The sequence below is a fragment of the Pelecanus crispus genome, chromosome 5, assembly GCF_030463565.1.
Source record: "Pelecanus crispus isolate bPelCri1 chromosome 5, bPelCri1.pri, whole genome shotgun sequence".
In the NCBI taxonomy this organism is placed as follows: domain Eukaryota; kingdom Metazoa; phylum Chordata; class Aves; order Pelecaniformes; family Pelecanidae; genus Pelecanus; species Pelecanus crispus.
The window spans coordinates 490,400-513,038 of NC_134647.1; the positions used below are offsets into that span (position 1 = coordinate 490,400).

General features: G+C 40.7%; 1 protein-coding gene across 7 annotated transcripts in view; it reads right to left on the reverse strand.

Moving 5' to 3' along the window:
- Nucleotides 1–551: 551 nt before the first annotated feature.
- PKP4 (plakophilin 4) overlaps nt 552–22,639 on the reverse strand; it is a 77,718-nt gene continuing 55,630 nt past the window's right edge. For 3 of the 7 annotated variants that reach the window (XM_075711694.1, XM_075711692.1, XM_009482106.2), the window contains 11 exons: nt 13,732–13,915; nt 12,215–12,332; nt 11,535–11,726; nt 11,219–11,392; nt 10,222–10,372; nt 7,858–8,053; nt 5,828–5,912; nt 5,605–5,722; nt 2,241–2,372; nt 1,381–1,454; nt 552–800 (listed from right to left, as the gene is read on the reverse strand). In XM_075711694.1, coding sequence (XP_075567809.1) covers nt 552–800; nt 1,381–1,454; nt 2,241–2,372; nt 5,605–5,722; nt 5,828–5,912; nt 7,858–8,053; nt 10,222–10,372; nt 11,219–11,392; nt 11,535–11,726; nt 12,215–12,332; nt 13,732–13,915 — 1,673 coding nt within the window. Of the gene's footprint in view, nt 801–1,380; nt 1,530–2,240; nt 2,378–5,600; nt 5,723–5,827; nt 5,913–7,857; nt 8,054–10,221; nt 10,373–11,218; nt 11,393–11,534; nt 11,727–12,214; nt 12,333–13,731; nt 13,916–22,639 lie in introns of all 7 variants that reach the window. The other 4 variants (XM_075711693.1, XM_075711690.1, XM_075711691.1 and 1 more) reach the window with 4 other exon arrangements.

Below are 22,639 nucleotides of genomic sequence, written 5' to 3' on the forward strand. Positions count from 1 at the left end.
GTGCATGATGTTTCAAATTCCTTTTAAAATGACACACTGCATTACAAATGGATGGCACTTTAAACCAATGTGGCATTTCCATATTTACACCAACAAAAGAAATTTACAAGACGTAATAGCATACAATCTTGACATTTAGTAATAGCAATAAAACAAGGGCATCCATTTTATTTTTTCTGTACAAACTATCAGAACAAGACTTTTATTCACATTAAAAAAAAAATCAGCTTTAATTTGCTCTGACCTACACACTTTCCAAATTCATTTTACTCAATTCTCAAACCTTTCATCACATCGCCCACACCCTCACCAGACTACAGGAGCTACGAGTAATTATACCTAACATCTAAACAGAGCAAAACCCCATCCCTTCCAGTTTTTCTTCCTGACAATTCCTCACTCAAAAAAATTAAAATTTAAAAAGAAAAAAAAATCTTCCTTGTTCCTTCTTTTATTTCACTTTCACATTTCATAACCAAAACAACAAATGAGGCCATTCCATTTCTTCTCAAGCAAGATGAGAAATACGCTGTTGTTTTTTCTCTTTGATGCTACACCCAGGAGTCAGGTGAACCTGGGTACTGTTCTGCTCTATAAGAAGATCGTCTGGTGGAATAAAAGTCTACGTAATTTGTGGTTGATTTCAGTCCATATTGTGTCGTGTAATCTGAAGTAGCAGGAAAGTGAACTCGATCATCAAAATATGGGTCTTCATAGCTATGCGGGGACTGCAAGTACAATCTGTACGCATCATAGTTTTTTCTGTTGGTGTCTTCTTGACTGTAGTACAACTGCTGATGCTGTTGACAAAATGATAGAAAAATAATCATTCAAAATATAATTAGCAGAGAAAATACTTGTTTCTCAAACTTACACACATTATACAGAACCTCTCCCTAAAAAGTTAAGCGCAGCTCTACCAGTGGTGATAGTAACATAGGTTTCAAACCTTCACGAAATGTACCTAATTTTTAAATGAAACTAAATGGAGGAAAAACCTCTAAGCCTGCCTGCATGTCTCCTTCCACGTTGACGGGGAAGCTAGTAGCTCTCCAAAAGTAGTACTTTTAGAACGTAAGTAGAAAATACAGAACCTGACCATACCTACAAAAAACCAAAAAGTCAAGTCAGCAAAGTGGTCTCCCACCGTAAGAATGCGCTAAAATATGTGACTATAAAAAGAAAGCACAAAGGTAATGGAAGTACATAAGCAACAGGCAGCTTGAGCACACTGATGCCCGATAACTAACTATGCTTATAGATACACTATAAAAAAGCACTTCTCATTACAAAGTGTACTCAAACTCCCGTAAGGTCTGTCAAACACTATATGCTGAGTCCAGTTACCAGTGTCATTTCAAAACAAAATTTGGAAGTCACCTGTAGTCGTCTGTTTTGTTCTCTTGCTGGTGAGGAATAGGAACTGATGTAAATTGGTGAAGGTTTGCTGGAACCTGTGAGAAAACAGTTTATGGCATAAACTTCAGTCTTTATTCTTTCGTCTGTAAGTCTATTTGCTTCTATGTTACCTAGAGGAAATTACGTAGCACCCAAACAATTAAGTCTGCAGATTTTAGTATCTACTAATAATATAACATAATATAATATAATAACACAATACAGGCAAATTTTGTCCCTCAGCAGTAGTTACATTGAAACCAAGAGGCTTTTTTGTGTTGCTGGTTTTTCTTTTACAGACTAATAACCTTTAAAACAAGGAATTTCCTTCTCTTTATTCACTGTCATCTCTACTGTTTTGTGCCTTGTGTCAAATAGTAAGAAGGAAAAGGGAGATCAGGGAAAAGATGAAATCTTGGTATAATTCAATAATAATAATAATAATAATAATAACAACAACAACAACAACAACAACAACAACAATAATAATATACAACCGCATGTTATTATTTATAACATAATAATAATTTTTATATATAATGTGCATAATAAAACAATTTTTTGTAATAGGATTTTAAATAAAAATAAAAATTCCAAACACCTCTCACCTCCCAATATAAACAGATCTTCTCTGCTAATGTGTACAGTTTTAAAGAAAATAGCAGACAGGTGAAAAACCTGCTCTATTCCACATGCAATGAATATAATGAATGAAAATGGAAAACAACCTTTAAGTACTAACAAGCCTGCTAATGCAACTGTCCATACTGTGATTGTATAAACTCCTCATATAAAGAATATTTACATATTCCAGTTAAAAGTTCACCTAACCGGTATCTTACCACTATATATGTCTTTATGTGTAATGACGTCGCCTTGGTTATTATAATACTGCATAGAAGGTTGTGTTCTATCGTACTCAGAGCGGGGTTCTCTAATTCCTAATAAAGCCGGTGATGAGGATGTGCTGCCAACTGATGAAAAAAGAAAGATTATCAGTACATACAAGAAAAGCCTTTCCCATACCTAACCACCTCTTTATTCTCTCCTCATCCCTCCCTTCCTCAAGGATTAACAAATGAGCGAGCTGTGGGTATTGGACAAAACCAGTACATAGTTCTTCCTGGATGAAGAGCCCCAACGACAAAAGCCATCAACAACGTACCACAAGATTGTAATTTTATACTTTAATGGCGAGTCACTGCCCTGTAATGCTTACAACTGAAATAAGAGCCCCTATTCATTTCAGTTTGCATATGACATAATTTGTTTGCATTTAGAAGATGCTACTCCTGCTGATGTTTATGATTTTATGTAAGTTATATTTAAATAGAATCTTTAAGTCCATCCTGCCGCTTAGGACAGGACAGAAAAACTTACAGTCTGCCTGGCTGAAGTGATCCGTGTACACACTTGTACTGCTGTTCTTTGATTAGCATGCAGAAGCGTATCTTGGACATTTTGTGCTCCAGTTGGCCGACAACCGTTGTAAGATCGTAACAACGGATTACTTACTTTATATTCTTAGAGGGAACAGCTGAATCTCTACTGTAGCTGTAGAAAGTTTGTTCTGCTGAATCTTCCTGTTTTACAGATCACTCAGGTTTTGTTGGCTTAGAAAGACTCCAGTAACACAGGAAAAAAATACTTGAAAATAATTTCTAGAAATTTTGCTTCAAAATATTAATCAATGATATCCTCTTCCATTAGCTGCGTCCATTACATCATATCTCACAATCTTGTGTTATTATGGAGAAGTTAATTACTGATATTATCCTGGCATATTCATGGCTAAAAAAGCTAAATTTGGGGGTGTCATTAAAATTCTGACATGGGTCAACATAATGCGTGTGTCGTCGTGGTTTAAACCCGGCTGGTGACTGAGCCCCACCCAGCCACTGGCTCACTCCCCCGCGCCGTGGGGCAGGGGAGAGAATCGGAGGAGTGAGAAAACTCACGGGTAGAGATAAGAACAGTTTGATAACTGAAATTAATAATAATAATATTATACAAAGCAAGCGATGCACAATGCAATTGCTCCCCACCTGCTGACCGATGCCCAGCCCAGCCCTGAGCAGCGGCCTCCCGGCCAGCTTTCCCCGTTTCTACGCTGAGCACGCCGCCGTATAGCACGGAATGTCCCTTTGGGCAGTCTGGGTCAGCTCTCTCGGCTGTGCCCCCTCCCAGCTCCTTGAGCATCTCCAGCCTTTTCAGTCGGCAGAGCACGGGAAGCTGAAAGTCCTTGGCTAGTGTAAGCACTACTTAGCAACAACTGAAACGTCTGTGTGTTATCAACATTATTCGCATACCAAATCCAAAACACAGCACTGTGCCAGCTACTAGGAAGAAAATTAACTCTATCCCAGCCGAAACCAGGACAGGGTGGTAATAACTGAGTGACTGAAAGAGGAACAACTGTTACGGGCCAGGTGTAACTGTTCTACCGCGCTCTGCTGTGCATGCTGCAATCAGCAGGGCCGCTGCCACAGCACCCTCTGCGGGCACGTTCTTGGCACCAAACTCCCACCCTACCAGTTTAAGCTTGTTCGTGCTCTGGAACAGAAAAGCAGACACTTCCATTAGGATTTTTTACTAAGCGTTCTTTGAAGTACAACAGCCCCTGAATATTATGTTAGAGCTGCCGATCTGACTTCCTACATATAGTTCAAAGAATGGGAGTAACACAGTTGTTCTGCTAGCGCATCTCAGGAGAGAAAGTGCGGAGATAAGAATTTGACAGTATGTATCAGAATATCCCTTTACACTTTCGTATAATCTGGTCAGTTCCCTGAGCCTACACCATATTTGCTTCCTTGTCATTGCTTATTTTGAGAAGATATTTTTGGCTCTGGCAGTAGATTCATAGCTTAAACGGTCTGTGAATTCAAGGTGGTGTTTTGATGCCAGTATGTGCAACTTGGCAACTAGGTTTAAAAGTGAAAACCACCTTCAGTACCATGTGCTTTGAGAGTGACAAAGACACTTGGTCGGGACATTCTTTTGGAATCCCGAAGGGCTGGGAGAAAACCAAACGTGGAACACAGTAAGATCGGAATAACAAAATCCTCTCGAATTGGTAACGGCAGTCTGCTGTTGTATGGCACGAGACAAAGGAATCGGTCCTGTATGTTGTACTGTGGGGCTTGAGAGGAACTCTGGGCACGAAAGATACATTTTCTTTCCTTTCTTAAGACACTACAGGTATACTTCTCATAGGAAAATAAATCCCTGGTTGAGTCCTTGCTTTTCAACTCAACCATGTCACGAAGGAATGTGTGAGGGCTGTTACTTTTATGTAAAGAAGTAATTAAACAAGAGTATTGTAGGAACTGGTCACTTATTTTTGCAGTCATGGTAGATAGATACTTCTTGGTATTAACAGAGATCTATTCACATAAAAATAGAAGAGTAAATTGGATAAAATAAAATGCCAAATGAAGACAATATATAAGGCTTCAAGTAGGTTTTGTATCAGCCCCCTCATGAAGATCTAAATCCTAGCACTGAAGATGTTAAAGGAACAAAGGTGAGAAATAAATGAGGAGGAGCCAGGAAAGTACAATTTTTGTATTTGTCTTGCTCATCCTAATGGGACATTATGTAAATGGGAATGCAAATAGCTTCCTGGCTGTTGGTCTGTTGCTTTCTATGCTATCAAGTACCCGTGTTCTGTGAGGCTACCTCTACAATGCCAAGTCATACAGCACAGGAGTGGCTCTGTAAACAGAAATAGTTGGTAACAAAGTCCAGGTGTGTACTCCAAGGATTTTACTGAGCACCAAACCTAACCCGGTCCCACAAACTGAACGCCCATCAGCAGCTGGAGTGTCTTAGTGGTCTGGAAGCACACCATCTGATTTGGTTTCATCCATAAGGAATACAATTCACACATTTGGACACTGCAGTTTGATTTGCATTAAGGAGTAAGTGGGGAGATTTGCTTCAAAGTGCTCCTTATCCAAACTAAAATGCTAATGTAGAGACATCCACAAATCCTGTGGAATCTGAAGCCTGCCAAAAGTAACAGCTAAGGTAACATTTGGAGTACGTGAAGTACTTATGTTGAAATACAGAGGAGAGACAGCATAACCTCTGTGTTTCAGATAGAATTATAGTAGTAAAATTGTAGTAAACAGAGGGTATTTGAGTCTAAAAATGGGATACCAGGTACCCCTTCAGTAAATCTCTTCACATTTCTTGACTGACCTGACTGTATGACAGGTGACATCTGTTGATTCGTTGTTGATAAAGAAGGATGTGATTTGAATCTCTCTCGCTCTAGTGTTGATACTGGTGTAATAAAATGACTTTGATTCCATCCATCCTGTGGAGTGACAAAAAGAAAAAAACATCAAAATAAGTTGCTTTTCATTAAATCAGGATTTTTTTGTAGAACTACTTTCCAGTGTAGGCTAATTTTATAATTTACCTTTTTATAAATGCTACGGAGATCTCGGTATTGCCATAATGTATTCAGTACCTGGGCGGCTGCCTTGACAACTTTCAGTGACGATCTAAGGAAGTAAAGAATATGACATTATTAGAAAGCCACTTAATTCCACTTAAAAAGAACAATGTTCCTGAGCTACATAATAGCCTAAACCTTGATGCTGTGAAGCAAGTAAGGCCATCTCTCCAGGTGTCAATAAGGCATGCCTGCATTACCACAGTGTGAACACAGCTGCGTCAGCAGCCTCGCCAAAAGGCTAGTGCAGAACCTGATCAAACATGACAATCATGCCCCTCCCCAGCCTAGAAACTTTCTCTTCAGGTCACCCATGTGAGGAACACAGATAGAAGGGCTGAAATAGCTACTGTCATTGTCTGCAAGAATTAAAAATCATGAAAAGAAACATTCTATTTAGTGCATTTCACAAAAACTGAGACTACATACTTCAAATCACTGTACAAAATTCCTAACTGTAGAAAAAGGATAAACAAATAAAAGAGAGCTGGTATTAAAAGTCTCCAGACATCCTCACAGTGAGACTTTGTTCTCAGTTCAGTGTTGCACTGCTGAAAACTTTTATTGGTTGGGAAAACACTTTTCCACTCTCAAGAGCAAAGCTAGGAAAATTGCTCTAGCTATTATTAAAAATAAAATCATGCCATCTTTTAAAAGAGACGTGGTAGTAAGCTGGTAGTGGTACTGAAGCAGTGATTTGACATTAAATGCCACAGCATGACATCTGTGTTAAACATACGCCTTTGTCTGTCACTGTGAAGATTCATCCAAATACAGTACTTGAAAGAAAAGACTGAAAAAATTTGCAGTTGATACTGTTCATCAATGAGTACATGCTCTTAATATGTTGACAAGATTTTAAATTTTAGCGTACTCTGTTGCCTCCTAAATCTAGGTGCAGATGCAGCTTTGCACATTGTCTCCACCGACCAGTGAAGTCACATAAAGGATCACTGCATTCACACCTGAGGTTGAAATGAGCCTGTGTCCTTGGACATATAAAGCATTATCAATTGTGGATACTCAAAATATAGCCGTTTCCTTTTAAGACAAAACCTTTGTTAAAAATGTGGGATGTTTAATTTGCACTGACCAACCTCTCTGTGAAGAGATCCTTTTCTCTGCCTTAGCGCCTGATCACACGCTGGAACAGTCCGCAGGGCGGACTGTACAAGCAGCTTGCCGCTGCCCACAGACCCCCGGCTTGCACAGGAGTCCTGCTAACACGCTTTGCATCAGCCACGCTGCCAAGGAGCGCAGAGCAGCCACGCTGACCACAGCCAGATGGGGTCCACGAGGCTGACTTAGGGCTGGCCCCGCACCACGCAGGAGCCATCACACGTTCCTGTCCCTCGATGCTCAGCTGGCCAGTTCTGAAAGGTTTTGTTACGACTAAAGAAACACGATGCCTGATCGGGCCCGGTGCTGAACTCGGCTAACACACCCCCTAGCACAGGGCTTGGCACAGCCATACCCGAGTGAGTCTGCAGAGAGCCAGGTCTTCTCAATCACCACTGGCTTTGCAATCCTACTCGAGAAGATGCCACTGGCCAGGTAAACTGCTTGGCAGGCCAAGTCTTCCTTTCAACCTACCTAATGGTCATGCTAGGTGTAATTAGCAGCTATTGCGATACATCCTGACAAAGGTGCTAACATATTCTGACTTTGAAAAGCTCTAAATATTCTATTAGTCTTGTAGGTGTTTAAGAGGGGACAATTTTTTTTTTAATACCATTTAGCCTGAACAGGCCGCACTAATGTGATGACTGTGTGCCACTGCAAAAGCCTCCGGAAGCTTCAGGAAGAGAACATGCTGCAGGAGAACGGTGGGACCCGCTGCCTCTCCCTTCCCAGTGTGATTCAGACTCAGCTACTCAGATCAGCAGTGCAAAAGCAGATCCTTTTTTTTAACTCAAAAAAACATTTCCTGCATTCTTAAGCATTTTGAATGGACTAGAGAAACAGTTCAGGTATGAACTTTGTTGCCTACTTGCCTGTCACCCCTTCCTTTCGTTATGTTCACCAGCTTTTCTATTCCTCCAGTATCAGCGAGGGCTTTGGCATTTTCCATGTTTTTACTAGTGACCTCATGCAACGCACAGCAGATTGCCGCTACAGTCTCATCAGACAATACGCTTGGACCATTGCCTCCTGGAAGTCGATTAACCAGATCTCGCATAGCGTATTTACCTATAAAAACCCATCAACAGAACCGAGTAAGAAAAAAAATACATTTTGGTACTTAAGACTTGAAATTACAGGACTCATCACAACACTGTGTCTGAAAGCAATAAAAAGAAACACACAATCAAAACCATGGAAACTTTCCAAGAGCTCACATTTTACACAGAGTCAAGAGAGACTAGAGATCAATTTTTGAATCTTTTTTTCCGTTTAACTTAAAAACGTGAGAAGTTGCATTTTTGCATTAAACCAGGAACATTTGTAAACAGGAACTATTTGGAGAAAGAATCATTCAAGGAAAAATGTTACACTATTTATTATGATTGAAGGAGTGGTGCACATTCCTAGGCTTCACTTGTGGAAGGATTAAAGGAATCCTTACAGGAACTTGGAATTTTTTTTTCTTTCAGACATTCTGTTCACCTTATTTGTTACCCATAAGAGATCAGATCTCAGCTCTTCCAGATTTCAATTACTGACTGATGCACAGGACTAATCACACTGCAGACAAAGGAAATTAACTAAAGCTAAGGTAGTATTTTTTTTTCCTGTTCAGGCTGTGCTGTTAATTGAATGATTAATCAATTTTATTTAAGACATATATTTGTACATAACAGTGAATAATGAATAAGCTTTACACAAAGCCATTAGCTATCTATTTGCATGATGTGCCTGAAGGGAAAAAAAAAAAATATCCAAAAAGGAATTCTGCAAACAAAAGGAACAACTTTTCAAACACACTGGAAAACTATCACCAACAATGCTGTGTACAGTAGTGCCCTGTCACTGCCCAACTTTTAGCAAGATCATCAACACGTTTGCATATACCAATTAGTATTGTTATTTGAGGAGTCCCCAATCTCTTATTTTCTTCAGAGTTTGGACTAGGTAAACCCATTATTCCTGCCCCTACCAATAGCAGTAAAGTTGCATAAAACAGATTACTAGCATGGAGTAGTTCATGGCTCACTTCATGTCTCAAAATACTTTATACAAAGATTCGTTTCCAAGTGTATCTGGAAAGCCAATAATTCTTTCATAGTTAAGGCTTTGACAGGGAGAGGGACAGGTGGAGGTGCAGTCCTGAACTGAAAAGTTCTGCCAGGAAGGGAAAAAAAAAATAAATCCTGAAAAGAGAGTATCACCTGAGTAGTATGACCTGTATATGTCTAGTGCTATAGAACAGAATTTTCTTTTTACTAATTCCTTATGTATGTAATACCTAAACTGCAAGAAGACATGTTCTGAACATCCAGGATGGAGAAGCTCAGAAATACACAATAAAATTCTGTTCGCCTGCATTTATCTCTTTGAGAATAATGATACTCTTATCTGTATAAATAGTTGTTATGTACTTATCGAACTAGTCTACAACACAGAAAATACTTCTGTAACAAAAATGAAACTTTTAGATCATGCCATGTGTTAGCAGGGCCTGCTAACCTGTTAGCAGGTTAGTTTAGGCCAGAGCAGCCTGAAGCGGAGGGTGAGGCATGTTCAACACTTGCTGTAATAGACTGAGATTCCTGATCAAGGCAGGAAAAATGTTGTTTGGGTTTTTTTTAAACGCTCGATGAGAAAGGCACAGATGAATGCTTAAAGTATTAAATATTAGAACTGACAAAAGGGAAACAGTTTTTCTAGCAAGCATCCTTGTTGATTACTTAATTCAACAAAGGCACATATATATTGCTCTGTATCTGGGTATTTGTGGAATTATTGTACTTGGAGAGGATTTCTTCCCCCTCTCCCTATCCAGTACTATTAAATAAAGTGTTTACTGATGCACTGGCAGCCGAGCTGTCCTATGCTCTTAGAATATGTAAGGGACCTTGAAACCCTCTAAGGAGGTTACTGTTTAGCTCCAAGGAAGCAGAGCTGTGTTTCCCATCATATTTTGTACTGACAGCTTCCTGTCCAGTTTCGTTTAGCTGAGGTGACTTCCATCCACTGTAAAGAGATTGCCATGCAAGATGGCTAAAGGCAAACTAAAATGTCAATATCATTCTGAAAAGCTACTGTTGTCAAAAAGATTAATTTCTGTGACACAACTGACATGATACAGTAAAATCAAGCATGCTATTTCTATTGGTAGAATCTCATCCTGGTATTTTTGCAGTACAAGGTCTGACAAGTTGGTAATTGTGCTTTCTTCGGTACGGTTCTGTACTTACCAATAAGCTCCTTGTTACGAACGTCTAATGCCATATTCCTTAGGGCAGTGGCCACAGATGAAACAACTCGATCATTATCCATTCTCAGCAGCTCCACAAGGATTGGTAGTCCTTTTTCTTTTCTTACAGCAGCTCGAATGTATGCTGCAAACTATAATACAACTCCAGTTACTCACAAATATACTACAACATTCTGATTGAAATAATTTCTTACTAGATTGTAATTCTAGTATGTTAGGGGACATTTTCCAAAGAAAAGATGACATGTTAAATACATATCTTTTCTATTGTTATAAAGGGTTGGCTCTTTGTTGTTTTTCACTCATTACTCTTACAAAACAATGTTTAAAAAAGGTGGTCTAACAGACAAAATATCTTAATAGATGACAAATTATTGAAAAGGGAACAGGGTTTTTTTTTTAAACACACCAATTTTATAATGGTCATAAAATGAAAAAGTCTTAGCTGTTTTTCTACAAGCAAAGGAAGCAATTAACTTCTTTTAATCTCTCCATAACAAATACATAAGATTAATAAGATGTTCTCATGTGGTGCTTTGGTAACATATTGTATGCAAGGGCCACAAGCAAGAATGTATGGAAATAAATAATACAAATAATAAAGCAAATACAAACAATTTATTTATGCTGGTCTTATTTTGACACTACCTTCCCACCAGAACTCACAGCTAGAAGATGCTACAAGATTATTTTGACCTAATATGCACCGGAAGAAAGCTTTTTCTGTTTATTTAAAACAAATGGTACCAATTTCAAGGCCAGTTTCCATATTGCTCTTCCTGTCTACCATCTTTGTCATTGCTTTTTACCATGGAAATAACATTACTGCAGCACATAAGCACTAATGGTACACACTAGAGAGAAACGCTCAGATGCATGCTAGAAAATGACACGTTCCTTCCAAACACATGCCAATATCTAATTAAAAAAACCCAGCTAAAATACGACAATAGGAGGAAGAGCAGGAATTCACATACCTTCCAGTTGCCTGCAGAAAGATTCTGGAGGGATCCTGCAGAGCCCTCGAGAGTAGCTGGGTTGGAGCTTTCTGCTAGAAGCGTCAGGTATGGCTTTACCACAGATGGGTGCCACAGCATTTCCACCCCTTTAGGAGACTTGGAAAATCCTGGTATAGGGCCAACTCCATCCCACTGAGAAATGAACATATATTTGTAACTACATGAAACCTCTGTATTTTCATTCAACATACGATACTTCTTCAAGCTACGTACTCCCCCCCATCGTTAGCTAATCTACAGCTGATACATTCGTAATACAAGGAAAACAGCAAACCTGATCCTCCTGCGAAGTTTTTTTTTTCTTCTTCTTTTTTTTCCCCCAGCAACTTGGCTCTGAGTCTTTGCTAGGTGATTCTTTTCCTAACAAGTCATCCAATTCATTGATTCCTAGCAGACGTGCCTGAGGTACCTCCAGTTCCAGACGGTAGGAAAGGTTTCTCAAGGTACACACACAGTTTTCCACTGTCTGAAGCCAAACCAGAAAGACGTCATGTAGTTAGTTACTTTCTTACATAGTGATAAAGCAAACCAAACAAATTAAGTAGAAGTGAAAAGGCATTTGGAGCACAAGCACTAAATTCTAAGTCTGGGCCTTGGGCATTGCTTTGTTTCTCTGGGAAAACTGCAATCTCTCTGCTGATATCCTCCAATATGAAAACATTTATAACAGTGAACTCTACTATTTTTTCAGTATTCTGAAAATGAAAGCACAAGAGCTTATTATTATTTTATTAACGAATGAATACTTCAACACTGATGAAAATGAAAAGCGCAGAACAAGTTACGCTGTACTATGCAACAGAATTTGTTTGTGCATCAGTAAACTGGGGTTGGGAGAGAAGCCCAGTTGAGCTAAGCACATCACAGTACTACACTGTACTATACAAACCCCAAAAGATCCTGTCAGACACACAGTTTAGCACTCAAAATCACTTGGATGGAATGCGCACACACCTTGCTGTCATAATCTGATGTGTTCACACACGTGTGGATTACGTAGAGCAGTGAATCAACCAGCCCTTCGCAAGACCTCATCTGCTTCCGGGCTTCTTCACCTGCGGAGCTTAGATTCCTAAAGGTTTGAAATGATAGAGGAACACAGTGTGTTCACAGACAGACACACACACAATCATTTTATTAGCTAGTTTGCAGAAGTTTTTTATACATCTGATTGATAACTGGGAAGTTAAAGGCAAACACACCATTTTGCAACAACCCACCACCAATTCTTATAAAAGCTAAATATGATTCAAAACTGCCATTTCAAGATCGCATTGACTCATTGGCAACACCGGCCATAAGGAGAACCCCTTTCCCACAAGCTCTTCCATTCCAAGCCCTCTCTTGTAAAAGCCCAAATCCATGGTTTGTATGTGCTGTAGAACAGATTGCTGAGTTTGTCTGTGTTAGAAATGCCCTTTGTTACCTCTTTTTTAAATTGGATCCATTCAGTGATCCGTTCTGTGGTGCAGCCTCATTAACATTTGTAATAGTGCTACACAGACAGAAGTATAAATGTCTAAATCAGGGTGTAGGGAAAATAAAGGCAGCAAAGGATGTGGCCAAGTATTTGCCTTCAAGGCCACCATGCTGCAAAACCTGAGGCTTACACTGTGACTGGATGCACGCTGAAAATGGTACTGCTGCTAAAAAAATACCACCGTGCCTGTCCGTGGAGGTGCTGCTTCTCTAGACATCACGTTTGCACTACTATGCTAGCACAACCCTATGTTCAAAAGCAGCGTGAAACTCGTCATCTGGAAAAACCACCCAATGAACAACAGCAAAAAAGTAGTTTATGACAATATGCTGAAGTTCAGAAGGGTTACCAGCAAATAAAAAGCACTTGCAATTCTGTTTAAACACAGTGGCCTTACTCTGCTGTTTAACAGAACACAATTTGAAATCTGATAAATCAAAATTATAAACAAACCTACAAACGAACAGAAAGAGCTCACATACTACCCCAGCCCTTAAATTCTCTTTTCAGATATTTTAGTTTTGCTTTTTGTCGTTGTGAATACTTTTTTCTTCTTACTGCTGTTTGAGAAATCCACAAAGGGAATAGTCATTCTTTACTGATATGTATGCATATACAAACATTAAATGCATACAACAATAAAGAATCACCAAATGCACAATTTTTTTCATAAATAATATTCATAAGCCCTACACACAATACAAAAACTGCAGTAATTAATGAAAGTGCAGTGATTGTAAATTATAAGCAAAAAGCCCAAATTTTAACCACTAGCCATTATAGGTAGCATCTGTTAGTGACTCACTTCATATTGTTCATATTTTTCTAACATGGGAAAAAAACCCCAAATGCCAAAGCTGCCTAAATGATACAACTATATGTAATTTATAGAACGCAACAACTCCTTTGTCTTAAAAATTACAGTATAAAAAGGACCTGTTGGATAACATGATTACTCTGTAAAAGGGAGTCTTCTAGAACAGAGAATTACCTCAGGCATCCTGTAGTATTGCGTAGAACTAGGGAAGTCTGAAATTTAATTTTATGATCATCATCAAAAGAAGAACTGTTCCATCCAGAATGTGGCACTATCACAGTGTTTGTTAGTGTTGACAGAGCATCTCTAATGATTGTCATCTTTACTGCATCGCATGAAGACAAGTTCCAGAGAACCCCTTAAGAAAAGATTTCCATTGCAGTAAAGTCAGAAAAGACTCAGCAAACGAATATAAAGCAACATTGACAACTTAAAACACATCACTTTAAACAGGAGAAAGGTAATTTACCTATGCAAAACCAAAAGCACTATGATTAGTCTGCAATGTAACTTTAACATTATTCCAACATTATTGGTCACTACATGGTCAAAGCTGCCATTAAAAGATTCACTTTACAGACTGAAATAAGTATTTCTAAACTTCAGGTTATAATGTATTCAGCAGCCTTCACTCTAGCTGTCTGGCTGCTGCGTAAGCTCTTTGATGAAGAAGTTGGAATGCGAGACGATGATCAGAACAACCCCAACAGGTCAGCAGCGAGGTCTCCCACAACACCGAGGAGGAAAACATGCGTATCAGTGAGTAAATACTCTTTTCTTAAGGAAAAATACCCAGCAGAAACACACACTGACTGACAGGACACATTCCCTTCCTCCTTTCCTGAGGAACAGCTCATTCTGCTACCCGAGAGGAGACGGGCAAGTCCCCACTGCACGACAGGAGTCTAGAGGAACATTCCCTACAAGCACTCAAACTCACCTCACTCGCAAAACATCTTTCCATCTTTCTGAAACATATGTGCCTTGAGCTCACTGTATCTCTCTAATGCTCATATCTTTCTTAGATACCTAAAGATCAATCCCATACTGACTACCTGGAATGGGAAGAAAAATCTGTCTTTTTTTGTAGTATGCCAGGCAACATGCCAATCAGCGCAAGCTGGTGTAAACATGCCGTAGCAGACACTTCTGTTCCTAAAGAGGTCACTAATGGATTGGCCAGATTAATTCAGCACAAAACTTCATGAAAAACAAAACCAGAAAGTTTTACTGTTGTCTGTCACCTATACGCACATTTGTAGGTGCGCACGCAGTCGCTGCAGCTGGAACGGAGCAGGGCCCCAGCGGCACCGCTTCCCCAGCGTGCCCGGCAGGAATGGCACCCTACACTACTAGCTGGTTCCTCTCCCAGAGGAGAATTCCGGTGTAGAAGGAAAGGTGTGAATATTTACATGAACAGAAAAAATATCTCTGAAGAAAGCAGCTGCTGGTAGCCTCCCAGCAGCTCTTGACGTGGACATTGCAACTCTGGGTGACCACCAGCAGCGAGCTCCTGGCACACAGCGGCTACGTGGAGGAGGTCGCTACTGGAACCGCCGCTGCTCTGCTCAGAGAAGCGCGTCATGCTTTGTACTTCAGACAACGGTACAGCCTTCAGTGGAAGGGCAACTAAAACCAGGCAGCTAAATCTCAGAAATAAAAATGCTCCTTACAGGTGCCATTGAAACTGCATGCCCTCTGTGAGTAACCTGATCCCTAGCGGTATTTTCGTTTGGTGCCTCATTAGTTCTAGCCAGTCGGCAGTCTGAGATGAGAAGGTATATTTATCAGAAGAGATAAGGCACTTTCTGAACTCTTCATCCTATTCAAAAAAAGGCATGAACATCTGACCTCCAAAGGGTGAGTCTTCAACAACCCTGTAAGAAAGAGGTTTGGGAGAGGGAAGAAACAGATCATTATCCTGATTCATATGAAACTTGGAGATTAAAGTTATAAAGTACTTCTTAAAAAGGAACATGGAAGAGATTGGGCTATATTCTTAAGAGAGAGATTGTTTACATTCTCTACAACTTTGCAGGCAGAAGTTAACAGCTAAAAGAAAGGTCATAGGAATACAAGAGCAAAAATGAAGCGAGAAGAAACCAAATCTATGGATGTCATGGCTGAAAGATCATCAGTGTTTTGCAAACATGAGGTCTTGTGGAAAAATTTCTGAAAAAATGACAAAGAAGGTAGATTGGCAGGTGGGTGGTAGCCATTAAAGAGTTTTCAGTAAAGGTCCCAAGTGTGTGATGTGACATGATTCTAGATCAGGCAGAACCTGGAAAGCAAGTACCCAAAAAGGAGGAATGCAAAATGAACAATGGACGGGGGATATGGTTTTTTGGTTGGTTCCCCCCCCCCCCCCCCCCCTAATGATAAACATGGGAAGAATGGCCTGCACCAATACTACTGCTTTCTTGCCTTGTATGCCTGGGATATTAGATACTTAAGTGCAGAACTGAACATACAAGAGCTGATGTAAAAATCCTACAGAAATTTTCTTCCTGGAAACTCTAGCAAGAAGTCTAGAGTATTTCACCTATTAGTCAAATGAAACTGCTATCAATCTTTTATCCTCACGCAGAATTCTAGAGTTCCCTACCCTGCAGAGTCTTCTTACATGACATTCAGATACAGAAGTATGAGATCTGACAAATTATCAGCAGAACTGTGTATGCAAGTAAAATGCTAAACATGGCATTTAATCAGCTTTTCCATCATCAAACACAGCTTAAAGTCCCTCTAAATTCTCAGCAGGTACTCATCTTACTCTAAGTATTTTACTAATTGTAAAACAGTATAGCTGTGTACACTCAGCACAAAACATTAAACAGCATTTCCACAATAGCCCAATAATATTGCTACTATAAACCATACGGTTTTCAGTTTGACTGGGTCTTGAACATTTAGTTTCCTCAGAAGTAAATTATGGGGGGACAAGACGGTAAATGTTACAAGAGTTAACAAAACCAAAAAAATTCTAAGACAGCAAAAGTTTTTAATACAGCCACATAAAAATAAGAAAGAAAAATTTTTGCATGAAACATCCTGTCTTTTTCTCTTCAGTAAAGCAATTAAGGGGGGGCTTCATGGGGGGAATATACACGACGAGATTTATGACTGATTTCTAGTTACGACATAGGCAGCCAGAGTGCTTAATGCGTCATACAGCGGTTCCTAGAGATTCTTATCTCTGTGGTTTAGCTCACACACAAAGATTACTTGAATGTTTGGATGAAGATTATGGTTGCTAACTTGGCTGTCCTTGAATAATGCAACTCTCTTCAGCAGCTCACCTACCTAGGCAGCAGACTTTTTGGCAATTAGGTGAAGATTGTACAATGAACTCTCGTAAGAGCCAAAACACCCTCCCTCACAAACCTTTCAGCTGCCTTGTCTAAATCCAAGGCATATTTCTATAATTCTACCATTCTATTTGACTGCAGTTGCTTCAACGGAAAGCGGAATGAGCTTGAGACGGGACTGTTTTGATCATGTCCTTATGCTGACTTCCCCAAAGACAGCTAAAAAACTTTAAAAAATCAAGAGTCTCATTTTGTCGGAATCTAAACTAGGATGTCTATCTTTTTAAAATGCAAACAAACCACATAACGATGGAGTTAGAAACAGTTTACAGACAATTCTCCTGGCTGCAACATTGCTGAAGAATCCAGGTGTGGCTTCACTCAACCAAATGGCTTTTGAGCTATGGAACGTAAGCTACAAGCAAGACAGGTACCAGGACAACTTTCCAGTTTGGCATGTTGTTGTAATTGTGGCTTTAGCTGGGTAACAGCTGGAGAGCAGCCCTGCAGAAGGGGACCTGGGGGTGCTGGTCGGCAGCAGGCTCCATAGGAGCCGGCAGCGTGCCCTGGCAGCCAAGAGCACAAACTGCATCCTGGGATGTGTCAAACCCGGCAAAACCAGCCAGTCAAAAGAGGTGATTATCCCGCCGTATTCAGCACTGGTGCGGCCTCACCGTGCGTACTGTGTGCAGTGCTGGGCTCCACCATTTGAGAAGGACGTGAAGGTCCTTGAACACGTCCAGAGGAGAGCAACCAAGCTGGTGACGGGGCTGGAAGGCATGTCCTCTGAGGAGCGGCTGGGAACTCTGGGCTTCTCTAGTTTGGAGAAAAGGAGGCTGAGGGGTGACCTCGCTGCTCTCTGCAGCTTCCTGAGGAGGGGACGTGGAGAGGGAGGTGCTGATCTCTTCTCCCTGGGATCCAGGGACAGGATGCCTCGGAATGGCTCAAAGCTGCACCAGGGGCGGTTCAGACTGGACAATCAGAAGGACTTTACCGAGACGGCGGTGAAACACTGGAACAGGCTTCCTGAAGAGGTGGTCAATGCCCCAAGCCTGTCAGTGTTTAAGAGGCATTTGGACAATGCTCTTGGTAAGATGCTTTAACTTTTGGTGGGGCAGTTGGACTAGATGATCATTGCAGGTCACTTCCAACTGAAATAGTCTATTCTGTTCTATCAGGGATGTGCCTGCCTGTGGTACACACTTAAATCACGGATTCCCTGGATGGGGCAATGGACTGACTTGTGTTGGCTGAACTCCTAGGCACCTTACAACAGAGCTTTTGACTAACTGGTGCAGAAGCTCTCCAGATGGGAATTTTTGGACTGTCCTGAAGATCTCCCCCAATCACCTCCTGCTGTGCCTAGACCATTTTTTGTGTTTTAATGTGTTGATTAACATAATGGATGAAGAATCTGGTTATTCCAGGGACTGCCCTATGCTGGTCCTGTTACACAGTCGGCTAAATAATATATATAAAAGACACTTGTAAGTAGCCCATAGAAACAGCATCTGCAAAAACAGTCACGCAGGATGGTTTTCTGAGTATGATTAAACTCCATACAAAACGTCTCCTAGCTACCTTACAATGATCACTAGCAATGGATCATGCATACACTGGAGAGATCTCATAGGACCATGCGACAGCTGGATGTAAGAACTCAGCAGAACAGCAGTCTGGGGAGTCTCAGCTGATGCAGCCAAAGCCACCACTGGCAGGACTCTTGCAATAGAGACTCCTGTCACCATCTGGAAGTGACAAACCATTGTGTTCAAGTAATCTGCTTCCCCGGGCGTTACCATATGCCAAGACCCCCAAAAACTAGGTTTTTTTTTTAAAAAAAACCCCACAGTCTGTGAATGTCCATACAGGAAGCAAACGTTGCACCGTGCCTGTGCAGTCTGGTTCTTGTTCCTCTTAGCTGTCCCACTGACACTGCGTGAGCAGCAGTCTGCTCTGACTCTCGCTCCTTCCTCTGCCTGCTCGTCTTCCCATCAACAGCCTCTTCCCACCTGATCCAGTCTTCTGAAAAGGGACTGCATATGCAACCAAGAACAAATAAACCAAACCTACTGTCTGTTTAACAGAAACCTTTGAAGATTTCAAAGAACACATGCCCAGCTGCTCGCTTTTTTCTTATTCTTCATACCATCTATTTATTAGACTCATCTTGGTGTTCAGCTGTCCTCTTCCCACAGTTCCCGATCCTCACCAAACGATGACAGAAATCTGACAGCCAGCCTCAGAGCTGCTCTTTGCCCCTTCCCACCTCCAGGCTCCCAGCAAACCTCCAACTCTTCCTTGTTAGATTCGTCCCTCCTGCTCTCCTCCCCCTTCCGTGCTCTCAGCAGCTGATGTACGGGAGTGAGCGAGGCTTCTCCAATACAAGAAGCGCTTGCCTTGACCAGTAGGCGTTTACCTCCTTACAAAACTGGGTGGCTTTCTGGCACCTCCGCAGGACGCAGCGTCTGAACTCGCCCGTCAGCAGTCCTGCGGTGGCAGACAGGACAGGCAGACGCAGGCAGAGCTCCGCTGCGCGGGTCACGGACCCTCGGGCCACGCAACCCTCCTGCTGCCGCGCCCACCCAGCCAGCGTCCCGGGTGTGTTTAGACCTCCCCCGTGACACAACACCTGCTTAATGTTCTTACCTACAGCTGGACTTCCTACGTGTACCCACTGTCTGGTCACTTTTTAAATCAACTGCTATTTCACAGAAATATTACTCCTGTGAAAATTATACATTTCCTTCCAGTCGTTTGACGTAGATTAATTTGTAAACAGCAAAAAGCAGACTATGTCATTCACAGTCCGATAATCCTGAGGAACTAAGTAGGAAAAATCTACAACAATGGATATGATACTTCACATGTGAAGTGTTCAGCGATTCTTGATACTTTTAATACCACGGACCCATTTTAGAGCAATGTTAAAAGTATTATTTTATGATTTTTATATAACTCCATAATAATAGTTATTATATTATGACTTTTAACTCCAGCTCCTATATAGCAAGACTTCCAGTTACAAGAGAATTGATTACAAACTGGGAAATAAAAAAAAAATTTAAAAAAAGTATTCTCTAAAGTTGTTGGGTATGTTTTTTTCACAAAGTTTCGAGTGATTCTCAAAAATTGTTTATGGCTTCACCAAACTTTGTACTGCATTACATTTACACACTCAAAATAAGCTGAAGTTTACTTATTCTTCAGGTTTAACAGTTTGATTACATAAAACAAGCTATTTCAAATACATATCCGATTTCGTACCATAAATCTCTTCTGTGACCATATGCCCTTGCTAAAGAAAGGTACCTCATGGGTGACTAACAGTGAGGAATCTAAATGCTTCACTGGCCTACAGCTTTAAGTTTATAAAAACGTATTTCATGCAATTTGTGATGCAAACTAGAAATTACCTCTCACCTAAACCTCCTCCCTGCCCCCCAAACATTTATTGCTAAAGCAAGTTATGCAAGAGAAAAAATTCTGAGTCTCAGACTACTATTAGTTACCTAACACATACAGGAAAATAGCACGCTGGAGTCTACGTGACCTAGCTTTGAAAATATGGCTGTATGGTTATTCACAGAGGTAAGTCTCTATGCCTGCCTCTAAACGTGCACTGGCTAACCCACAGCCGGTGGAAGCCGGCGCAGCCGGGTGCCGCTGGCAATGCCAAGGCAGCAGCCGGATACACTGCTTACCCGGGCGCTGCCGGAGCAACGCAGCGCTCGCTAGACGCGTGCGGGATGCGGCGTACGCCACCCTGCCTTGCCGTCAGAGGAACACACGCTCACGTGCTGGCTACGGAACGGGAAGCGGACAGCCAGCAGCATCTCTTCTGCGTGCGTGGGTACGATGGCACGACTGCAACGCCAGCCAGAGCACCTCCCTGGCCTCGACCCCTCCGGGAAGCCTCTTAGATTGTCGCAAATATTAACTTGGCCACGAGGATTAGCCTGGAAGTGCCTGAAGCGCAGATCACTGGAGTTCCACTGAGAAACTATGTCAAAACTTGCCCGGAAGCAGGACTCTCAAGGAGGCAGCTTGATTAAATGATGAATGATTTATTACCCCTGTGTTCATTATGTGAAGGCAAAAGCTCTCACCAGGACACTCCGTTCCTTAATTTGGGACAAGTCTTCAGCTATTTATTTTACAAAGCAGAACTGTGTATCACAGAGCCCTTCATGTTAAAAATGAGAATAGAATCTGATTATTTGTAGAGTGCTTATTTTAAGGTAATTTGGACCAAATTTAGTGCTTATTAGACATAAACCCTGAAGGAAAAGGCAGTTATAATTTGGGAAGTTTCCATTCAAAGATAAGGAAAATGGTGGTAGAAGCTGGTACAATGCTGTATTAAGGTAAAGTTTAAGAGACTTCTGGGATTACAGTGTAATTTTGCATGTCATTTAAATAACAGTGCCTTTTTATTCCTCATTGTTGTGAAGGTACACTTAAAAACAAGTACTTAACTGTTACAGAATCATCTGCCAAAGTCCAAAGAGACAGTTTGAAACCATAGGCAGAGGACGAATTTCCAAAAAATTATTTTTCAACAGCCAGCTGCAACTCCCATTGTTCTGGCAGACTGGTGAGCATCCCATCCACAAACAGCTCTGTGCAGCAAGGGGAGCGCCAAGTCCCTTTACCTACCTAAGCAGCTCTCTGTTGTCCCTAGCATCTCCGGGCTTGGAAGGAGAGCAACGCCTGCTTGCTAGTCATGTTACACTTTAGTCTGTGTGTAATTCAACTGACTGCTTCAGCTGGCCTCACATTTCTTGCTTATACTGTGAATGTACTATAAAATACAGCAGAAAAAAATCACACACCACTATTAGGAAAACCTGAGAAGAGAAGGCTAAAGTTCAAAAGATACCAGCATTATCAAGCATGGATAATTCTTAATGGAGGAAGGAAATCAGCAGTAACACCACCAGGAAAAAAAAAAAAAAAAAAAATCAGTAAGTTTTGCAGGAGAGTTTAAAATGCCATATGAAAAAGCTTCTGTACTAATGAAAAGTGGGTCTCTGTGTTCTTTTTTTGATCAGGGATTGCCTGCCCTATTTTTTGCCTGAAATTCTGACCCTTACAGCTCTCAGAAGATGACCATGCTAAAATAACATTTCTGTGAACATTGTCCAAAATAATCCTACTCAGGAAATTAAAATAAGTAGCATAATAAAGTTGAGAGCCTTATCTACATGAAAATTTGCAGTTGCTGCCATTGACAAAACTGCTTTGGTATTAGCAACGGTTGGACATTCTTGTCATAAAATTTGTTTTAGACAAGACAGAGAATTTACCTTGACGTTTGCATCTAAAGTGACAAGGAACACAGATGTTCAACAAACACAAATACCCATCTCCAAAGTTTTAGCCAGTCATTTAAATGGATTAGATCATAAGAAGAAAAATGAAAACAACATTTAAGGAATGTGTCTGCCTTCTCAAAAATGAAGAAACTTTCCAGGTCATGTTTAATATTACCTAGTATAGAAAAAACCTAGACATCTGGCTCTTGAATGAAATATTCTAGCGTAAGTATTAAAAAATAATGAAAACATGTAACCTTGATTTAACTGTAGATAAAATGCTTTTGAACAGCCAAGATGTATGTATAAGATATAATAAAATACCTATCAAGCTATATAAGCTACTTTGATGAGCCAGAATACGGTTTTCTCTAAAGAGGCTGAATGGGAGAAGAAAAAAAAAAATAGTTCAAGATCATGTAGGAAGATGAAAGCAGAATAAAAATGCTCAACAGG